The sequence below is a fragment of the Microdochium trichocladiopsis genome (assembly GCF_020744255.1).
Source record: "Microdochium trichocladiopsis strain MPI-CAGE-CH-0230 chromosome Unknown B0I36scaffold_8, whole genome shotgun sequence".
Lineage (NCBI taxonomy): Eukaryota > Fungi > Ascomycota > Sordariomycetes > Xylariales > Microdochiaceae > Microdochium > Microdochium trichocladiopsis.
This window is the reverse complement of record NW_025763551.1, coordinates 621,158-642,480: the sequence shown is the minus strand read 5'-3', so window position 1 is coordinate 642,480 and position 21,323 is coordinate 621,158. Positions and strand designations below refer to the sequence as shown.

The 21,323-nt window shown below is 57.1% G+C and overlaps 6 protein-coding genes across 6 annotated transcripts; 4 read left to right on the top strand and 2 right to left on the bottom strand.

Annotated features, from left to right (window-relative positions):
- Positions 1-18: 18 nt before the first annotated feature.
- Positions 19-1,497, bottom strand: B0I36DRAFT_248023 (glutamate-5-semialdehyde dehydrogenase; the record flags this gene model as incomplete). The annotated part of the gene is made up of 3 exons (XM_046150351.1): positions 19-908; positions 971-1,132; positions 1,197-1,497. The coding sequence occupies 3 exons, from the start codon at positions 1,495-1,497 to the stop codon at positions 19-21; spliced, it is 1,353 nt and encodes a 450-aa protein (XP_046009081.1).
- A 2,080-nt stretch (positions 1,498-3,577) lies between these two features.
- Positions 3,578-5,479, top strand: B0I36DRAFT_249612 (major facilitator superfamily domain-containing protein; the record flags this gene model as incomplete). Its single annotated transcript, XM_046150488.1, has 3 exons — positions 3,578-3,992; positions 4,062-4,418; positions 4,518-5,479. The coding sequence occupies 3 exons, from the start codon at positions 3,578-3,580 to the stop codon at positions 5,477-5,479; spliced, it is 1,734 nt and encodes a 577-aa protein (XP_046009080.1).
- Positions 5,480-6,306: 827 nt separating this feature from the next.
- Positions 6,307-7,046, top strand: B0I36DRAFT_375875 (ubiquitin-conjugating enzyme; the record flags this gene model as incomplete). Its single annotated transcript, XM_046160404.1, has 3 exons — positions 6,307-6,327; positions 6,422-6,509; positions 6,598-7,046. 3 exons carry the CDS (start codon positions 6,307-6,309, stop codon positions 7,044-7,046), a joined length of 558 nt encoding a protein of 185 aa, XP_046009079.1.
- Positions 7,047-8,725: 1,679 nt separating this feature from the next.
- On the top strand, positions 8,726-10,476 carry B0I36DRAFT_351814 (6-phosphogluconate dehydrogenase; the record flags this gene model as incomplete). Its single annotated transcript, XM_046157048.1, has 4 exons — positions 8,726-8,933; positions 9,099-9,130; positions 9,292-9,570; positions 9,781-10,476. The coding sequence occupies 4 exons, from the start codon at positions 8,726-8,728 to the stop codon at positions 10,474-10,476; spliced, it is 1,215 nt and encodes a 404-aa protein (XP_046009078.1).
- A 1,692-nt stretch (positions 10,477-12,168) lies between these two features.
- B0I36DRAFT_272480 (pyridoxal-phosphate dependent enzyme-domain-containing protein) lies at positions 12,169-14,220 on the top strand. Its single transcript, XM_046151314.1, has 3 exons — positions 12,169-12,818; positions 13,110-13,452; positions 13,531-14,220. The coding sequence occupies exons 1-3, from the start codon at positions 12,413-12,415 to the stop codon at positions 14,018-14,020; spliced, it is 1,239 nt and encodes a 412-aa protein (XP_046009077.1). The 5' UTR covers positions 12,169-12,412; the 3' UTR covers positions 14,021-14,220.
- Positions 14,221-15,115: 895 nt separating this feature from the next.
- B0I36DRAFT_247993 (uncharacterized protein) lies at positions 15,116-19,324 on the bottom strand (the record flags this gene model as incomplete). Its single annotated transcript, XM_046150348.1, has 2 exons — positions 15,116-16,155; positions 16,216-19,324. 2 exons carry the CDS (start codon positions 19,322-19,324, stop codon positions 15,116-15,118), a joined length of 4,149 nt encoding a protein of 1,382 aa, XP_046009076.1.
- Between the last annotated feature and the right edge of the window lie 1,999 nt (positions 19,325-21,323).

Sequence of the window (21,323 nt, the reverse complement as noted above, 5' to 3'; positions counted from 1 at the left end):
TTGGGGGATGCTCAATAGCTACAAGGCCAGTTTCTCATGCTTGTATCTCCTCTGCCCCTCCCCTTCACCATAAACCGCCGTCACATGACCATTACCGCGAATCTGGTACTTGTAAATCATCAGGCCCTCCAGTCCTACAGGACCCCGCGAGTGGATTTTATTCGTGCTGATGCCAACCTCGGTGCCGAACCCGTACCGCATGCCGTCGGCAAACCGCGTCGAGGCGTTCCAGTACACGCCAGCGGCGTCGACGCTGGCCATGAAGCGTTCGGCGAGCTCCTCAGACGACGTCAGGATGCAGTCAGTATGTTTTGAGCCGTGCTTGTTGATGTGCTGCACTGCCTCGCCCAAATCCGCCACAACCTTGACCGCCAGAGTCAGGCTCAGGAACTCAGTGTCAAAGTCGACGTCTTGCGCATCCTGGATGTACTTCGAGACTAAATCTGCCGGCAACTTGCTCGAGAGAGCGGCCTTTGATCTCGAGTCGCACTTGAGCGTGACGTCCTTGGCGATCAGCTTCTCGGCAACTCCTGGAAGGATGCTCTCTAGTGCTGTCTCCTGCACAAGCAGCGTCTCGAGACTGTTGCAAGCTGCAGGGTAACTCGTCTTCGAGTCGACGATGACGTCTGCGGCTAGCTTTGGGTCGACAGACTGCTCGAGGAAGATGGAGCACAAGCCGTCTGCGTGACCAAGGACCGGAATCTTGGTCGAAGACTTGATGTACCTTACGAGCTCGTTGGAGCCCCTGGGAATGACGAGATCGATATATTGATCGAGGTCAAGAAGTTGAGGGATGACATCGCGCGTGGTGACAAGCTGGATGGCTCCATTGGGGACCTGGGTATTGTCCAGCGCCGCAGAGATGACCTTGGAAATGGCCACAAAGGACTCTGTGGATTCCTTGCCGCCTAGACACTTTCATTTTAGCGTGGCACCGAGGCGACATCATAAAGATTCTCATCGTACATACCCTTGAGAATGGCAGAGTTGCCCGACTTGACAGCCAAAGATGCAATATTGGCAATGACCTCTGGACGGGCCTCGAAAATGATGAGAAGCACCCCGATTGGGCATGTGACGCGGGTCATCTCTAGCCCGTCGTCTAATCTTGTCCTCATAGTGATTTTGCCGACTGTGCAGCTGTGTCAGTTTGCATGCGAGCTGGAACGGTGACTGGAATCTGGTGGGAGACGTACCCGGGTCTTCAAGGTCTCTGACATCCAGAATACCCTTGAGCATGTCCTCCCACTTGCCCTTCTTGCCCAGATCCAGTCGAGAAATGAGGCTCTGGCTGAGCTGGCCACTTGCCGCGGCGGAGCGTGCAGCCTCGAGATCTCTGGCATTGGCAGCGAGGATTTCGTCGCGAGCAGCGCTGAGCCCGGCGTGGATGGCTGTGAGGGCATCGTTCCTCGCCGACGCCGGAAGGGTGGCCAGAATGTGGGATGCGCTCTTGGCCGACTGTGCAGCCTCGAGGGGCGACGCATTGGTGAGCGACATGGCTTCGAGCAGTTTCCTAGTATTGTCTTTTGCCTGGTCGTGCACAGAGAATGTGCCTCGTGTGCGCAGTTTGGCAGTTTGATGTCGAGGCTGGACCCTGTTACGGCGTGACTCTTGTGTGGCGCACTAAATTTTGACAACTGCGCGGGCTCCGATCTTCGCGCCACTGCGAGTGGGCATCTGCAGCCTGAGGCTCGGAGACAGTGGCATTGTCCCAGCCGTGCAACGCGGGCTGTTTCTGAGACATCACAACTCAGAACCAACCTCTTCAGCCATGAATGCCCGGCAGCCATGCTGGACATGCCACGGACTATTCCCATGCACGTGTCCCCGCTGCCACGGCCGTGTTTGCCCCAAATTGCCCGCCGTTGTGACATTGATCGCCTGCGGCCAGCCGGGTGGGTCTCCAGGCGCACTGCACCAGACTGCAAGCGATGTTCGACAGCTGCGTTGCGTCAAAGCTTGAGATCTAGACTTGATCCTGAAGCTCCTCTAGAAATTGCGCAAAAACGACAAGTACGTATTCTGATCAGACATGATCGCCTTGCCTCAGGGCACTTACCTGATGCAGTGCTGACACCAGCTGGCAGGCACAATCCGGGCCATCCAACCATGAGCGGCAAGCACGGATGAGCCAACTAGCTTCAACATCTCGAAAATCAGGCCAATGGAACCCAACCCCATCCGGAGCTGTCGCTGGTGCGTCCGGGAATAACACACAACGTACCAAATCCAAGGACGAGGACGACCGCAATGGACCATGACCACCATAAACGGGTGCCGCACAGCGGAAGAGACGCCGAGCTGCACTCACAACACTTAGACGACCCCGGGCGATCCCCAACTGGGGCCACTTGCTTCACCTGCCGGGCTAGGCTAGCCAGCACCCCGCAATCTTGAGCGACGACATCGGGACCGACGGCTGGCTGCAAGGCTGGAGGCACACATCCTCATCTCGACTGGCAGACTCCAAGCAGAGACTGTGCCCTTTAAGCAGACTAGACCAGTAGCGCCGGGTTGCGCGATGCTGCGGCGAGCCACGAGACAGCCGACGGCCGGCCTTGTGCCACGCGGCCGCCCGGTTGTCAGTATGCATAGCGATTCTCCCTCGACAGCTTGGAGTCACCCCCGTGGCCGGCTCCTCTCATAGCTGCGTATGATGTACCCGGTGCTGCATCATAGAGTTGACGAAAGGAGGCCGGGACGTTGACATCTTCCCAGACACAGCGCTGCCAGCTTCGAGTCATGCCCCGGCTGCGCCATGCGCTTCGAGGTGTTCGGGAGAGTGGACAATCCAGCGTGCCACTCTACTACAATGCTGCATCTTGGACATCAAGACCAAATCCGGGGGGGATTCCACCACAATAGGACACGGCGTTGCATCCACACAGTAATCCCCATGCTGGCGACAATCCATGTTTGTCGGCAACGCCCCCCTCTCGCCTCCCGATGCCGGATGGGTTTTCCGCGACTAAGTCGATCCACTTATCGCGTGCTTCAAGCCGATCCGCCGTTGGGGCAATCCCACTCCGATGCCGTCCATTTCGTCGTTGGTCTTTTGCTGGCGTCACGACCGCAGGTCTCTGATCCTTTCTTGCACTGCACATACTCCTTGAGAATTGCCAAGGGCCTAGCATTCATTTCCCTGGCACCCTCACAACTCGGTTGCAGGACCTCCTCTGCTGTTACAACCACTTCAAATCACCCCTTGCTCTCGTGCTCATCGCCCGGTGTTATTCCCGTTATCTCTTATACCCTGCGATATTTTTGGCAGTCGCCGCGCAATTCATTAAACATAACAACCGTCGTTGAGAGCAGGTCGCGCTACGATTCGGGCCCCAAGAACATACAGCACATTTTTATCTCGAATTGTGTGAAGGTCTCACCCCTTTGCACCTTCCGACGACTAACCGTCGCGATCTGGTATCCCTGGGGGTTTTTTTTTATAACCTAGAACGAAATCAAGGGGTTGTTTGCTTGGCATGAAAACCATGCACTGCGTTGTAGCCGACTTCTGATCCACTTGAAGCCTTCCCACTCAACTACACAGCAGGTTGGACGTCTCCAGCAAGCCACAAAGATGTCGTCCAACGATGCACAACGAGAGAAGCTGCAAGAGTCTGCAGACCAAGTAGACCATGTCGCCCCTGCGGCCTCCCCTGTGCCTATACACATACACGGCCAAGGAGCTACCACAGAGAAGGATACGGATGACAAAGCTGTCTCGCCTCAAAGCACGCGCAGCAGTTTGAATAGTCAAACCATCAACGAGATCCACAGCGAGACCGAGGCCAACGCCCCGCGGGCCGTGCTGAGAACAAAAGAGCCCCTGGTCATTGTTCCCAGAGCAGAGCGCCGCGGGCTATTTGCCACATTCTCGATACTTCCAGAAGTTCGGCAGCCACGGGACTACAGCAATTCGACCAAGTGGTTCTTGACCTCGATCATAGCCATTGCTTCATTTGCAGCCCCTACAGGGAGCTCTGTCTTTTGGCGTAAGTTCTTTCTCATCAGCCGGAAGCCTTCTAATACATGGGCATTGCTGATATCTGTCAAACATGAAGCTGCTCTGCCGGAGCTATCAAAGGCATTTGATGTCACGCCTACAGTGGTCAATCTGTCTGTAGCATTCTATATGCTGTCCATGTCTATCTTTCCACTCTGGTGGTCGTCGTTTTCAGAGCAGTATGGACGGAGAAGTATCTATATCATCTCGTTCACGCTGAACACAATCTTCTGCCTACTCAGCGGATTCAGCACGAATATTGCCATGCTCATCATATGTCGGACACTAGCAGGTGGCGCATCTGCATCGGTGCAAGCGGTTGGTGCTGGATCCCTGGCTGACATCTGGGACCCGGAAGAGCGAGGGAGGGCCATGGGCCTCTACTACTGCGGTCCGCTTCTGGGCGTCATGACGGGTATGTCCGCCCCAACTTAATCAGGTCGAGAACTCTCGCGCTATCAAGTTTGACCTGCTTCACACTAAATGACACGTGCCATCCACTAACGTTTACCAGCACCCGTTTTTGCTGGTGCACTCACGGCGTCTTTTGGATGGGAAAGCACCATGTGGTTCCTTGCAGCTTACGGTGGCATCACGACACTTCTGATCCTCTTTGGTCTGCCCGAAACTCTTCCGCGAAAGAAGCAATTCACATCTCCGGTAGAGCCGGCTGTAGTGGTTGGTGATGGTCCGGCACTGTCACGAGTGTCAACCACTACCCGATCGGTCAAGGAGAAGACTAAGAAGACGGCCACATGGTTGCGACGTGTTTTTGTCGACCCACTCAGGATCATCATGTTTTTCCGCTTCCCAGCCGTTCAGTGCACCATCTGGTGTAGTGCAATCACGTTTGGCAGTTTGTACATTTTAAACATCGGCATCCAAGCTGCATTCTCACATGACCCTTACAACTACAGCCCATGGCTCGTGGGCCTCTTATACATTCCCGGATCGCTAGGGTATGTCTTGTCCAGCATTTTTGGTGGCATCTGGCTTGACAAAGTCATGATTCGGGAGGCGGTCAAGCAAGGCCGCTACGACTCGGAGGGTAAGCTCATAGTTCTGCCCGAGGACCGGATGCAAGAGAATGCCTGGATAGCTGCTGTTATGGTACCGGTCTCCTTTTTGGTATTCGGCTGGACAACACAGTACGGCGTCCATGTGGCCGCAGCGCTGGTGGCGACATTCTTCTTCGGTATTGGCAGTATGCTGATTTTTGGAGCTGTTAACACCATGCTTACCGAATTCATGCCCAATAACTCGAGCTCGGGGGTCGCGCTCAACAACTTTGTCCGCAACCTATTTACATGTGTGGGCTCGATCATTGCACAGCCTCTGCTGGATGCGATGGGCCATGGCGGGTTGTTTACACTCTTGGGCGGGTTATGTTGGATCATTGTGGCAACGTCCATATGGCTTCTGAAGAAGAACAGCCATAAGTGGAGAGAGGCGATGGATAAAGCTCTGAAGGTATGAGATGAGATGAATTGTCATTAGGCAGCTCCCGCGGGATATCCAGAAAAGGAACAGGTTATATATTGCATGCTCTTGCCTTCAAGGTAGCTGGTCTGTGGCGAGCACAGAATGCGGTCGTCGACTGCGGCTATGTCTTGTGCTAAAAAGATTATACATGCCACTCTGCGTCTCCCCGAGAACACTTGGTGGATGCACCTGGAAGTGTGAATGCGGCTCGCATCGTGCAGCTGTTGGTTCCAGTCCGGGAGATTCATGGATTGGAAAGCAGCAGGTAAGCAGCAGGTATTCTCGGTAGTGAATGTAGAGTACCCCTCAGTGGGATCCGTTCGCGGATGCAGTCATTGCAGACCGCCCCACCTCATTCCGCGTTGGCAGTCACCCCGTTCGAGAGCCCGTCGGCCACACGTCTAGTCGAGACTGGCCATGACGGCACAGACTTCTTTCGCTCTTCCTCACCACCACTCCAAACCACCATCAAATCACGCGTCGGATACGCCTCCCCGTTCCAGTGCGGAGTTCTTTACCGAAAAGACCAACGGGCATACAACCTCTGTCGACCCTCGACCGAGCCACCAGCGCGTCAAAGCCATCCACCCAGACGCTGCAGGCACTGCCCCTCTAGTTCGGAGCCCGAAGTGGCGATAACGATTCTAGACACAACCCGACACGCGCGCGACACTGCTTAGCAATCTTCTTCACCGTCTGACATCTGCGAAGCAATCCCGGCACTCGTCTTTGTTCCGGAGCACTGCAAACACCACCACCGCCATCATAACAACAACCCCCGGTGCCAAGTCGCTCCACAACCTCTCTAGGCAGCCATCACGATGTTGAAGATATGGTCTATGGTAGGGCAACCCTGAACGTGTGACTGGCCTGTCACAGGTGCACCGGGTGCAGTTGTCATCATGTGCTAACCAGGGAAACTTTTGCATCAAACAGAAGAAGGAGCAGCAGAAGGCTGAGAATGCCGACGCAGCTGGAGGCAAGAAGAAGAAGGTGACGGCTGCGCAACTGCGCGTTCAGAAAGGTATGCACACACATGCGATGGCATTCCTATCGCCTGTTGTTCATCCCGTTTCCACTTCCGCGCTAACCTGGAGTTACTTGCCTCTCAGATCTTTCCGAGTTGTCTTTGGGATCAACGATGAAGACCGAGTTTCCCGACCCCGACGACATCCTCAACTTCACCCTCGAGATCAAGCCCGACGAGGGCATGTACTACGGTGGCCGCTTCACATTCACTTTCGCCATGAGCGCCAACTACCCCCATGAACCACCGAAGGTCCGGTGCCAGCAAAAGATCTACCACCCGAACATCGATCTCGAGGGCAAGGTTTGCCTGAACATTCTACGCGAGGACTGGAAGCCTGTTCTCAACCTCAACGCCGTCATTGTCGGACTGCAGTTCCTGTTCCTCGAGCCGAACGCCAGTGACCCCCTCAACAAAGAGGCCGCCGAGGACCTGCGCCAGAGCCGGGATCAATTTAAGCGGAACGTGCGCAACTCGATGAGCGGAGGGACTGTGCGAAACGAGCGATACGATGTTGTATTGGTGAAGAACTAGGCGTCCTCATGACCTTCGACACGCCGGGCATGACCAATATCCCGGCCGATCAAATTCGTACTGGTAGACAGACTGCGGCAGCCAACTGCAATGATCTTGTCTCCGAGGATTCTGAGCGAAGACATCACTCTCAATTTGTCAGAGTTCGCGGTCTGCACTGCTATGGGACCACTTCTGCAGCTCCATCATTATGGGCAGGGAGACAAGATATACATATTTCGATGGGCGGAGCTGGTTCCTTCTGGCGGCCCGAGATCGGGATCGGAGCGGCACCGCTATATATGGCTAACAGACGACGTATATATTTCCAGCGCCACGGGCAGCGGCGGATGGCTGACCCGAAGGTCAAGGAGCACAAGGCCACTAGTGCTAGAGTTGCACGGCATTGGGAGGCTTCGGGCGACGATTGGCTCCTTACTACTTTGTTTCTAGAACGGCACATGTTTTCTGTCTCGGTCTTGGCCGAGCTCATAGCATGAGCCTGACAGCATAGACACCAGCTGGGAAATGGCTGGGGCACACATTTGAAGAGAGCGACATGGCCCGACCTAAGTTCATTCCATGTCTCTTTCTGTTCTTCTCCTTGGAGGTTTAGCACGTGCGAGATGGATACACATCCGGCGTCCAAAGTCCATAGATTCCTAACGATTCCGTTCCACCAAGCATTAATGTTCTCAAAATCAAGTACTGTAGATTGGAATGACGGCAGAGGCCGTGCCAAGATGAGCTTGGAACAGGAGGGCTGGCTCCAGATCTCCAGGCCGCCGGGGCTGATGGGCTTGTTCCGGCACCAGTAACATCGTAGGCCAGGCACACCCAGGTCCCTTGTGTGCACACCGAGACTGTGATGGACCATTGGGGAAGCAGCCTACTAACCCCGGATTACTTGGCGGTGACTCTTTGCTCGTGGAGGCTCCGTAACACGGCGACGCCCGCGCCGGCAGATGCTCAAGGGTTCCTGATCCTGCCGTGACACCTTCCCCTGCCTCGTCTAGTTGGCAGCAAGTGAGCGTGCCTGAGAGGCAAGGCGAAGGAGGGCGTGGCCCAAGGCTTGTGTCCAATGAGCGTATGCGTGCTGCAGAAAGGTGGTCCGGGGCAGAGTTTCCACCTCCGGCGCCGCCGGTGTGCAGGTCAAGATGTGGGGTATGACCGAGGGCGGCGACGCCCAAGTGGGGCTGGGCAGATGGACCCTGTGCATGCCTGGCTGCTGGAGTCTGGGGAGCCTCAGGCTCGCCGGGCACTGGAAGCCCCCCCAGCAACGGGGTCCTCATGGTGTCTCCGGGCAGCCAAGCAAGGGTGTGCTGCAGCCCACCACCCCGCCGAAGTCGCTGCGGGTTTCTGGTGCTCCAGACTCCAGACTCGTTCGTCGCCAGAGTGGCACAAGGTGGGCTGCGAGCTTGCAAGTGATCGCCGGCCGCCGGAGCTGTGTTGTCTAGCTCGACTTTTGTGGTTTCTGACTCGAGACAGCACTGTCCTGTCTGAGGTGTGCTGACTGAGGCCCCGGGTACATAACAGAAAGACCTCCCACTCCTGCCTTAATTGAGTTTCCTTCTTGGCTCTCATCTTTTCATCTGTCCAAGCTCTCCCCTCCCCTCCTCGGGCTCTCACATACACACCCGTGGCCTCTCCTCTTTTCCTTCTGCCATATAGCGCACACACATACACATCACACCATCACCATGGCCTCAAGAGGATTCTCCAAGGCTCTTCGCAGCCAGGTTGCCCGCCAATTGGTCGCTCCCGCCCAGCGCCGCACCTTCGTCGCTGCCGCTGGTGCCGCCGCCCGCGCTACCGCCACCAAGCAAGCCCGCCCTGCCCTCGCTGGCCACCAGCAGGTCCGCGGTGTCAAGACCATCGACTTTGCCGGTGTCCCTGAGCAGGTTTACGGTATGTTGTCTACCTCAATCACGGCCCAATGGCTCGGACGGCAACGGCATTGCAGCACTCAGTTTGGGCTGCTGCCCATGAGCCCGAGAGACTGTGGCAGATGACGTTCTACCCCACCTCATTGGTCAATTTACTAACTTTGTGCGTTTTTTCCGCTGTGTGCAGAGCGTGCCGACTGGCCCAAGGAGAAGCTCCTTGTAAGTTTTCCCCTCTCCTGACTCATTCCAATTGAGCCAATGTAGTCTTGAGCATTCGCTTCTCTTCGCTGCACACGGAGCGAAGGACGCGGCTCGACACTCGGAGGCTCAAATACCCACCCATCTGAGCAATAACTAATGCCTCATCTTCTCGCCCACAGGAGTACTTCAAGAACGATACCCTCGCCCTCATCGGCTATGGCTCCCAGGGTCACGGCCAGGGCCTCAACCTCCGTGACAACGGCCTCAATGTCATCATTGGTGTCCGCAAGAATGGCCAGTCCTGGAAGGACGCCCAGCAGGATGGCTGGGTTCCCGGCAAGAACCTCTTCGAGGTCGACGAGGCCATCTCCAAGGGCACCATTGTCATGAACCTCCTCTCCGATGCCGCCCAGAGCGAGACCTGGCCCGCCATCAAGCCCCAGATCACCAAGGGCAAGGTAAGCAGAGCCTCCTCTTTTCCCCCTTGTTGCCCCTGAGCACCAGTTCCTCCAGATCCCACCCTCGTGGCTCCGCCCCTCCAATAGTCTGGCGGTCGACCCCACCTTGAGGCTCAAAATGCATCCACAGTCGCAGTCTCGACTCGCCTTCTCATTCTCATTACGTCAAGATACAAGCCGTGCTGACTGAAATGGTTCCACCCCTTGCAGACCCTCTACTTCTCCCACGGCTTCTCCCCTGTCTTCAAGGACGTCACCGGCGTTGACGTCCCCACCGATGTCGATGTCATCCTCTGCGCACCCAAGGGCTCCGGCCGCACCGTCCGCTCTCTCTTCCGCGAGGGCCGTGGCATCAACTCCTCGTACGCTGTCTACCAGGACGTCACCGGCAAGGCCGAGGAGAAGGCTCAGGCCCTTGGTGTCGCCATTGGCTCCGGCTACCTCTACAAGACCACCTTTGAGAAGGAGGTCTACTCTGACCTCTACGGTGAGCGCGGCTGCCTGATGGGCGGCATCCACGGCATGTTCCTCGCCCAGTACGAGGTTCTCCGCGAGCGCGGCCACTCCCCCAGCGAGGCTTTCAACGAGACCGTCGAGGAGGCCACCCAGTCTCTGTACCCCCTGATCGGTGCCAACGGCATGGACTGGATGTACGAGGCTTGCTCCACCACCGCCCGCCGCGGTGCCATCGACTGGTCCCCCAAGTTCAAGGACGCCCTCAAGCCCGTCTTCAACGACCTGTATGACTCTGTCCGTGACGGCACCGAGACCAAGCGCTCCCTCGACTACAACGGCCAGCCCGACTACCGCCAGAAGTACGAGGCCGAGATGGAGGAGATCCGCAACCTCGAGATCTGGAGAGCCGGCAAGGCCGTCCGCTCTCTCCGCCCCGAGAACCAGAAGTAAACAGCTTCTGTGTGTCTCTTTAAGGGTGTGAGTATTTAATGAACGGATAGTGCTTTGTTTTTTCTTCATCTCATCTGGCGAATTCATTTTCTGGGCTTATGGAGTTGAGAGGCATCAACAAAAACCAAAACGGATTATTCCTCTGACGATCATGAGGAAAGGGGTGATGGAAGAAAAAGGCTATGATTGTACTTGTATACAGGATTCCCCCATAGTCACTTTCTCACCATTGAGGGAAGAAGCAGGAACCCCCCCAAAATAAGAATGGGTGCTAAAGACACCTGGATTAACTCATGCAATGGTTCCTGTCCCCGTCGTCCGTGAAAGACTACATGAAATGCACCAAGCAAAGCGCCTTGCTGTCGTTCATGGAACACAGACACACACACACACATACTCATTGTCAAGTCAAACTGGAAGCATTCACCGTGGTCGGAACTAAGTATGTCGTAAGCTTACCACGACGCCAAAACGGTGGCCAAGCCCTTACTCGATTCGCTCGAGCAAAATAATTGGATACAGAGCTTGTGTGTGTGTGTGCGCGTGAGTGTGCGACACAAAAGTTTTAGTGGGGCAAGGGTTATGGAGACCGGAGCCGGATCGGGGCGGGTGCCGATGCCGCTCCACGGTTTCGCTCGACTGTGGGACGACTTTTGCATGGTGGGGTTGAGCAAGGGCTTTGAGGGGAGGGACTCACTGGTGTCGAAGCGGCGGATTGACGGCACCCCCCTCATCTCCCCCATTTTATACCACCGTGGTGTTCTGCGATATAGCTTCAGCTGTTCATTGCTGGCCAGAAGGCGATGAAATAATTCGGAATTAGGGTGTAGGGACTGAGAGGATTTGGGGTTCTTGCCGCGGCGGGAGTGCAGTAGCGAGGAAGGACAGACAGGAAGACGACAGAGGGACGTCCAGAACCTAGATCCTCCATACGAGCAGTATCAACAAGTTTGACAATATATTGGTGAATTGTCACATTGCTCGCCAGGGTCCTTGATCATACCTATCTCAAGATCGGCTGCCAGAGCGGATGTCGGCCTGATCGTGTAAATGGATCGTCCGGGGGAGGATAGCTATGCCAACCCGAGAAGGATTCGGGAGGTGGGGTCGAGCGACAAGAGTGAGTTACGTAGGGTAGTAGCTGCGGCAATGACCGTGCCGTGTGGAATAGCAGATCGTATGGACCTGACAAGAAGATGCGGTCGACAGGGTACGGAATCCGGCGCGCTGGAATAGGCAGGTCGCTCTGCGTAGGGAAGGGGAGAGTTGCCTGATGTGAAGTGTCATGGCGGCAATATCAGACTCATTTTGGTCGTCCGATCACGCGCGGGTTGTGATGGGCTCTGGATAAGGTTGTCAGATGTTGTTAGGTACACCACTGTTTGGCGAAGAATCACACGAGGGTTGCTCCTGGCCGACTACGCAGAACCGGCGTGACTCAAAAAACGGATTGGCCAAGTGTTGAAGGAATCCCCACGCGCAACGCGCAACATGGTGGAAACGACTGGAAGCACCTCCACATCCATGCCACTACCTAATTAAGGCAAGAGGAGGATGTGGTAAAGACGCGGAGAGGAGACCCCACCCCTCGGTCAGTCGTAGCGTGGTGGGCAAGCGCGGCTCACACACCGGCGTGTACATTGTGCAGCTCTCTCCTCACTGGCACTCTTGAAGTTGTTGATAGGCGAGAATCGGATCTCGGCCCCGGCCTGGTTGCGCGGTCTGGTAGTATATATATAACTCGTCTCCTGCCCGCCTCGTTTGCACTGAAACGCACCGCGAGTGAAGACATCCCCGTTGCAGTGAACATACGGCCCCCCACAAGCTACAAGTGACATCTCGCATTCTACTTGTGGCCGAGGACTCTTCCACGACTTGAACACCATACATAGGCCAGGAAGAGAAACAGAGACAAGAGAGGAGACACACCACAGCCATGGCAGACCCGTCGACCTCACCATCCCTCAGCCGCGCCGGCGTCCAGGCCGCCCGCGAGCGCATCCGGCCCTACGTCCACCACACGCCCACACTGACCAACGCAACCCTCACGGCACTGGCGTCGTCGCCCACGCCTCCCGCCAGCAGCGACGCGCAGAGCAAGACCGCCGAGACGGTCAGCTCGGCCGAGACCGAGGCCAGGGCGGAGGTCGGGCGGACCAACGGCGGAGCTGCCAATGCACCAAAGGCCCCCGTCATGAGGCTGTACTTCAAGTGCGAGAACATGCAGCGGATCGGGGCGTTCAAGGCCCGCGGCGCGTTCCATGCGCTGGGCAGGCTGATGGATCAGCCCGGCTGGCTGGAGGGAGGCGGCAGGGAGAAAGGCGTCGTCACGCACAGCAGTGGTATGTTGTCTCCCATCTTCTGACCTTCGTCTTCCTGCTCGGCCCAATATAAGAGCTCATCCTCTTCTGCTTCTGCCGTCGCCAATGCTTCGATGCTTCCGGCATAAAGCAAACGCCGTCTTACGGCCTGGAACAGTGTGGAGGAGGGTCTAGTCCTTGGAAACACCAAAGTCTCCTAGAATTGCCTCGAGAAGCCCATTGACAAACCCACATATACATGGTGGACTTGTTAAAACCCCCGTGGGCGGCATTCACAAGAACTGACGCCCCCCTGCCTGCCTGCTCTCACAGGAAACCACGCCCAAGCCCTCTCCCTTGCGGCGAGGCAGCACGGCATCCCCGCACACATTGTGATGCCCACCATCTCGCCTCCCCCCAAGATCGCCGCCACAAAGGGCTACGGGGCCAACGTCGTCTTCAGCGGCTCCACGAGCACGGAGCGCGAGGCCGAGACCGCCCGCGTCATGAAGGAGACCGGCGCCACGCTGATCCCCCCTTACGACCACCCGGACATCATCCTGGGCCAGGGCACGCTGGGCCTGGAGCTGCAGGAAGACGCCGCGGCGCTCATTGCCGCGGAGGAGGAGGCCACCGCCGGCGAGGCTCCCGCTTTCTTCGACTACCGCGCTCCCGCGTCAAAGGCTCTCGAGAGGAACCTCCGCGCCGCCGCCACCACCACCACAACGACGGAAACGGCAAAGAAGCCAGCCAGAAAGGGCCTCGACGTCATCCTCGCCCCCTGCGGCGGCGGCGGCATGCTCTCGGGCGTGGCCCTGTCCTGCGAGGGCACCGGGATCAAGGTCTTTGGGTGCGAGCCCTCGCACCAGGGCGCCGACGACGCAAAGAGGGGCTACGAGTCCGGCACGCGCGTCGAGGCCGTGAAGTCTCTCACCATTGCCGACGGCCTGCGCACGCCGCTGGGAAACTATCCCTGGCAGGTCATCTACGAGCGCCGGCTGGTCAGCGGCTTCTTCAGCGTCGACGAGAGGCAGATCAGGGACGCCATGCGGCTCGTCTACGAGCGCATGAAGATGGTCATCGAGCCCAGCGGGGCCGTGCCGCTCGCCGTCGCGCTGTACAACGACGAGTTTAGGAACCTGGTGGCTGCCGAGGCTGGCGAGGAGGGCTGGGATGTCGGGATCGTGTTTAGCGGCGGCAATGTCGAGCTCGAGGCGCTAGGGAAGTTGTTTGCTCCTGAGTAGTCAGCAGTGGGTGGCGATGATAATGATTATGAGTAAATAGGGAGAGAGTATCGGCTAGAGACGTAGACGGAGACGAAAGATAAGACACATCCCTTGGCCGTTTGGGAGCCTTCACTTGATCGCATATACACTGGTAGCCACATGCAAGAAAGCGGATGGAGCGCAGTTCTAGAAACACAAAGAGGTTGTTCGGGATGCATTCTTCAGCGTTTCTATTTTCCACAGCAACAACATAAACGCTTATATTATCCAGCTTACTCAAACCCCCTCTTTTTGCTGTATTTCCAGCTATATTGACGGTGGCCTCCGCCAGCAACCGGCAAGGAGTCGTGTGTGACTCTGCATCTTGTTTGTTTGTTTCTTTCCACTCCTGCGCGCCCTCCTTTATTATTTGTTGGTTTATGCTTTTATGTTGTTTACTTTCCGTGAGGTTGTCGAAATCTTTTTCAGGTCCCTGGAGACTCCATCAACTGCCTCCACTCAATGCCACTCCCATGAAAGAAACAGTCAGGTGCTATCCTACACCTGTATCCGGGTCTGAGCCTGCCTGCTCCGTAGAGATCCCTAAAGTGTGGGCCCTGCAAATGACCAAAACGAAATCCCAAGAGAGAGAGCAAGACCAAATCCAACGCCAAACAAGGGAAAACTCAACCAGGACAAGTGATTGCTGAAGAGCGCAAGTGTCGCAGCGACAATAGCGTATGCCTCCAATAGGTGGGGTGACGCAGAAACAATGGAGCTGATAAGGATCGACCATTCCGACCTAAGTCGACTGCGTAAGCTGCCCAGGTGACGAGCGAGCAAAGGAATGTTATGTGAAAAAGGGTAAACTGCCAAAGCGAATGGAGAGAAAGAAGTGCGCTGAGGGTATCATATGCTCGCTCATGTGCTCGCTCGCAATAGATATTTCCATCGCTAAAAAGGGGGTATAGGCGAAGTATAACAAAAGCGGAAAGCAGCATCCAAAAAATACTGCGTAGTGGATTGAGGGTAGTACAGTGATATGGGTCAAAGAGTATGTGGTGACGCCATGCTCAAAAAAGCAGATGCCTGTTATAACAACGCGAGAACGAATGCAATGCGGCGATCCCATACTTAGAAACCCCGGAAGGGATCGCTGCGGAAGTAGTCGTCGTCTGCAGTGGTGCGGCTACCGCCGTAGACAGATTCGGTGTTGCGCGTGCCGCGAGATGTGTAGCTATCCCGTCTCGTCCTGCTCCGGCTCCGGTTGCGACGGATCTCCTTGCTGCGCCTCCGCGCACGGTACCTCCACTCTTCGCTCTCGTTCGGGTGCTCCTCGAAACGCGGGAATGCGAGCGGGCTGATGAAGGCCTCCATGCGGACTGTGCCGAGAGCCTCGAAGAAGTTGTTGGTCGGCGGGCGCGACGACGCTTCGGATGTCCTCTGCGAGCCGATTTGACTCATGGCCCAGGTCGGCCCGCTTGAAGCTTGAGACTGGTAGATGTCGGAAGATCCAGCCGTACCGACGCTGTTGCCCGCGATGCTGCTGTTTGTGGTGTGATAGCTGCCCGTGCTAGGGCCAGAGAAGCCGCGGAAGGAGATGGGTGGTGGGATGTGGCCGCCTGTGTTGCTCCTCTTGCGTCCGTGAAGCATGACCTGGTTCGCGCGCTCGTGCACGCGTTCCTGTCCTCTCTCGTGGAAGCGTGGGATGAATGGCGGCTCCGCAGCCTCCTTGGATAGTTCTCTCTGGTGAGGAACCTGGGGGACGAAGTGATTCTCGGAATATGCGAATCCCTCTCCGAGCGGGCTTACGATGGTCTTGTTCTCGCCATTGCGTGTCATCATTGTAGGGTTCTTGCCCTTGGTCAGTCGGATGGAGTCGCGGATACCACCACGCTTAGCCTTGGGTTTGTTGAGCTCAAACGCTGGTGCACCGCCCATCGTCGGCGGCGGAGCTGGGCCGTTTGTTGATGGGAGGATTTCGGGGACCGCTTGCTGAGAGTGTGCCAGGAACGACAGAGCCGTCAGCCACAAGTAGTGGCGCTCCGCGGAGGTTGCCGTAAATTTCAAGGCACGCTGCGGTGTCAAGATGAGGATAGAGCGGTTGAAAATCTGTGTGAAGCCCTTGGGTGCTGGGTTGTCGTCCTTGACGTCCAGAACTGACTGGATGACCACTGTACGCAGGTTGTTAGTGTCTGTCTGTCAACACGCATCTCCAACTGCTTTTTGCTTACACTTCCTGCCAGGCTTGCCCATCAACGCATTTCCAGAGACGGGCTGCTTGCTGCTCCAGAGAATGGCACGCTCATATGGCGCCAGCCAGACCCAGCGCCGGTGGCGATCGTTGCTGTTCTCCTCGGTACCCGTCTTGACGTCGCCCATGCCGAAAGACTTCCTCCGGCGTACATACTTGAACATCCACTCTCCCACCATGGTCTGGGCAATGGCATCTACCACGCTGGAAGCCTGCTGTGAGCTGCCGACTGACTGCACATTGGTGTCCTCCGTTATGGTTGTGTTCGCTGTGTTTGTTGATGGGCGCGACCGGTGGTTGGTCTTGTAACGGTTGTAGGGATCCCTCCTGCTCGAGGTGAGGTCATTGCTCGGCAGAGGTGGCAGACCAGGGCTCTCCAGAGCATCGTCCGAAGGTGACATGGGAGGCGGCGATCGGCTGCCCTGCCTCCTGCCGCGGCCATATCGTGGCAACTGAGCGGCAGACCTCACTTTGCGCAGGCTGCCGTTCCTGGACGGTACGCTCCGGTGGGTGCGGCGGTTGTAAGACTGGCCCGCCCGGGTCGGACTGTGCTGGCCATCGCTCGGGGCAATGAAACTGTTTGGAGGCCGCCGAGAGCTTGCTCTCGTAGGGATAGGGAATGGTGGGTCCTGTGTATCAGTCAAGCTTGGACTGCGTGTCCGATTCTGATGCGTCGCAATACCATTCTGGATCATGGCAGCCTTGCGCATGACGCTCATCCGCGAGCCGGAGAGGCCAATTGACGGCTTTTCGCCCGGCTTTGTGGACAACTTCAATGATGGCTTAGCCTTTGAAACCTCACGGGCCTCGCCATTGAGACTGTAGCTACTGTACACCTCGGGTGAAGTGAGCGTGGCAATACTAGCGGCGGCGCCACGCCTCATCTGTGCTTGCTCGGGAGAAGAAGGCGGTGGCGGTGATCGCTGGCTCTGGCGACTGTTAGTGTGTCTAGGTGCCGACAAAGCAGTTTGGAACTCTGCGTCGCTCAGATCGGCGTCCTTGAAGTCTTCGCCATCGTCAGAACTGGCTTCAAAGCCAGCAAACAAACTGCTGATGCGAGGTGGCCGTCGCAGGAGAGCGTTCTCGGTAGAGAGCGGGCCGTTGTCGTTGTTACCCGGATACGAATCATGAGTCTCCATGTCCAGGTAGGGCGAATCTGGTGGCGATGATGGCATTTCCTGCGTGAAGCTCCTCTTGGTGGTCAGACGCTTAGGGTTGCGCGGTGGGACTGGGTTAGGCGACGGGGTGAAACTGTCCGCTTCCTCGACCATGGCTGGGTTGGTGGCTGCTGGTGAGGTCGGCCGCGAGGAGATAGTGGATGGGTGAAGGTGCAGAGGCAGCCTATCCAGCCGTTGATCAACACGAATCTCATCCGTCTGCGTCGCCGTCGAGGAGCAGTCGACCGTGGTGGACAACGAGACCTGGCACCCAAAGTCCTTGACGTACTGAGGCAGGCGACGTTCCTCTGGCGAGGCAGCCCTGCTGGTTGGCGGGATGATGCTAATGCTTGGAATTGACAGGATGGGCCGAATGCTAGCTTCACTGGTCTGAGCAGGCTGCTCGACCGGGACAGCATCTGTCTGCGTGGCAGTCGACTGCATCGGGCGCGGCTTTGGCGCTTTCCGCTCAGGAACAGGCGGCGGCGGCGCTGGTGCAGCCCGCGCCGGCGTGGGTGAGATCATCCGAGCCACTGCAGACTCGGCAAGAGTCTGCGTGCCCAGGGACACCATCTTGGACTTGGGCGGCGATGGGGGCATCGGCCCAGCAGAGGCTGGCCGGCTGACGTACACGCGCTTGCGGCTCTGGTTGGCCTCGACCTCGGCGTCGTTTCGTGCAGGCGACTCCATGTCGGCCAGGGCAGGCAGCTGCACGGGTTCCGGAGTCGAGGGCTGCGCAGGCCGCACCTCTGGAGATGGAGGAGGGGAGTATTGGATTCCCGTGTCCATGTATTGAACCTTGGGAGCCGCCTCCAGCTCCTCAGCGGCCTCGAGGATCCCGCCTTGGAGGCGTTCCAAGACAGCTGGGTTGGCGTACATCCTGCCGCGCCGCGCGACACTTCCGGGGCGAACGGGGCTGTCGTGGCTCTGATTCCTATGATGAGTCCGAGACATTACGCTGTCGCGGCTGAAGGTGCGGTTGTGACCAAAGTGAGACAAGACACTCTGGCGGCCATCTGGGTCCGTCTGCCAGTCCTCGTCGTCGTCAAAGTTCAGCTCGTCAGCCAGGGAGTGCCCGAGCACCTTGCCAGGGCCGCTCATCATGGAGAACCGCACGCTGCTTGTCAGGCTGTTCGTCCTCACACTGCCAGCGTCGTGGTCCTTGTTGGTTCCGTCCGCCTCCTCCCCATGCCGCTCGGCTGACGCGCTTGCACCACCATCATCCTGGACCTTCTGCATGTTGGCCACCTCTTCAAGGACCAGCTTGAGGCGGCTGTCCGCAATGTGCAACTTGCGCTCGTACTTGCGCCTCTCTTCCTCCCACTCGTCCTTTTCCTGGGACCACAACTGGTGCACCCTCTCTGAATCTTCTTCCTGTGCCCGTACCTTCTTTTGGGCGACTTCGAGCCGTTTTCGAGTATCAGTAATTGCGTCGACAGCCTCGTCGCGTTCTCTGGCAAGCTCGCCCAGAGCCGACGACGTGCCGCCCTCCAACAGGGCGAGCTGCCGTTTGAGCGACCGCCCTTCCTTTGCTGTCTGAAGGGCAGACGCTTGCAGGGCTTCCTGCTCTTCACGAGACTCCTGCAGGGACAATTCCAGTGTCTCGATGATTTTGAGCTTGTCTTCCTGGTCGCGACGCAACGCCAAGATCTCAGACACCAGGTTGGCATGCAGAGTTGGAGTAAAACGTCGCGGGTCGAGCGCGCTGATCTGCTCCTCCCCCTTGAGCTTGTCCTTCGACATGCCCCTGCTTCTGCGTTCCGGCTTTGGCTCAGGCAGCCGGGGAGGGGACGACGATGGCATCGGTGGTGTTACTGAGCGTCGGGACTTTCTTGAAGTTCTCGAGAGGGTTCGCCGAGGCGTTTCTGCGGGTGTCGGCAAAGCCACGTCCGTGAAGGCGTGCCTCTCATCTTCGGTCTCCCAAGACTCCATGGTTGCTAGAGCCGTAGTTTCGAGTGCGTGCGTTGGAGGTTGCAGATATGCAGCTTCTAGCAGAAGCTACCACGGACACATCAATCCAATCTGCCTGGGTGATATTTGGCTGTGTACTCGGGTTTTCGATGTTATGAAAGTCGAGAAGCGAACGCAAAGGGTCCAAAAGCCCTCCAGGCTTGGGTCGAATAGGCTGGAGGTCTGCCGTAAGATGCTCGACTTGAATCGCTGACGCGAAAGAACTTGAACAAACTGAATGTGCAACAAAACGAGTCAGCCAAAGTCGGCTACAAAGTTTGGGACAGCTCCGGACGGAATATAGCTAGGCTTGGGGCAGGCCTCTGTTGCATGAAGCTGCTCCAAGCATCCGAACCTGAGTGTGTTTCACCAGTATGATGGTGCTCCGATCAGCCCAATGACCACTTACCACTGGTTCAAGTCATAGTACAAGTAAGTCGTTGGTCAGCCCAATGGTCCGGTCGACTAGCAACCTCGGTCGCTCGTAGGTGCTGAGCTTCCTCGATTCGAGCAGGCCTGATCTGCTAGAGGCGGATGAGGAAAGAAGGGAGTCCCAGCTAGGGTGAAAGAGAGAGGTGCCGGCCACACGCGCGTGGTTTGGATAAACTGACGTGCCCAAGGGATTTCCACACGAGCGTATGCACCCCAACGTCCAGGCTGCATGTCCTTGTCTCGGATCAGGGGGAAAGGGGCACCCACATCCCAAGCAGGAAAGATGCAACACTGTCAGCGGCACAAGCCCTACCCAATTTGGTACACCGTGCTTCTCTTTCACGTCTTTCACGGCTTTCTCCACGTTCAAGACCGTACCCTGAAGACGGGAGGAAGGAAAAAGAAACAATGACAAGCCACGGCTTTTGTTCAAAGAATAAACCTCGAGGGGGGAGCGGCCACTAAAGGGTCGGTTCTTGCTACGCCCTGGCACTATGCCAGGGTAGGCATGGGACGGCTGGCGCTAATGCGAGGCGCCGTGGTGAACCTGGGCTAGTTAAGCTTGACATCCACTTCCAGACGGTCGGGCCAGACCAATGCATAAAGATGGGGTACAGAGGTCATCACTGCATGTTGGGGGTCAGTCCGATCCGTGGTCTTTATTCCCTTGATGCCGACACTGACTGCAGCCACTCGAGTCTCTGAGTAACGGGACGGGTAGGCAGCGCGAGCTGCTTCAAGCGAACTTACGCCCGGATCGTCCTTTCCATGAATCGTTGATCAAGGAGGAAATCCGGTGCAACGTGATCCCACATCGATGCCGAGGTCGATACCTACCAAATCGAGCTAAGCCAGTCGTTAGCTGATGTACAGTCGAGCCAGGCCACAAGAGTCAGTAAAGCTGATCACTGGTCAGGGTTCGTGGACCGTCCCAGGCAGAGTTTGACAAGGGTGCGTGATCATCCCTCCAAAACCTATACAAGATTGGGCGAGGGTACCTTTCCGTGGGACGGCCAGATGGAGTTGAGCCGTGCAGCGCCGGCCAGCAGCCGCACTGGATAGCTAGCCGCGCAACAACCTCCGGATGCCTACTGCGTACTCCATACGGACCACTCGTGGCATGCCTGCATATCACACGAGTGGCTAAGCTATCCTTTGTCGAGGACTCAGAATTGGGTCGTCGGCAACCAACAATGGCTTTCGTCGAATTTCACGTGCATATCGGATTGCCAATGAAGCACTGCCTCACAGTTATTAGCGCGAGAGCCAGGGGCTAGGCCAGCCGCCAAAGGTGGCCACCCGCAACCTTCAGCGCAAGGACTGTCCCTGAATCCGACAGTTTGGCACAGCGCCGCGCGTTTCAGCCAGCCGGCTCGCCCATTTCCGCAAAGTCTTGTTGCCTCCCGCCTATTATGCCCCCCTTTGATTGGTGTCCGGAAGCATCCGCGGGTGGCCGTCGCTCCATTTGGCAGCAAGACCCTAGACTTGTTAACCAGAAAAGGCGTAAGCTGAGCTTGCTCCCCGGTCCACCTCGATGCGGCCGGCCAAC

Bases quoted from the DNA above. Each gene is read 5' to 3' on its own strand.
- B0I36DRAFT_272480 (XM_046151314.1), top strand. From the start codon at position 12,413: ATGGCAGACCCGTCGACCTCACCATCCCTCAGCCGCGCCGGCGTCCAG. The intron at 12,819-13,109 runs GTATGTTGTCTC...CTGCTCTCACAG, and splicing joins CGTCGTCACGCACAGCAGTG to GAAACCACGCCCAAGCCCTC. The intron at 13,453-13,530 runs GTCAAAGGCTCT...GAAGCCAGCCAG, and splicing joins TTCGACTACCGCGCTCCCGC to AAAGGGCCTCGACGTCATCC.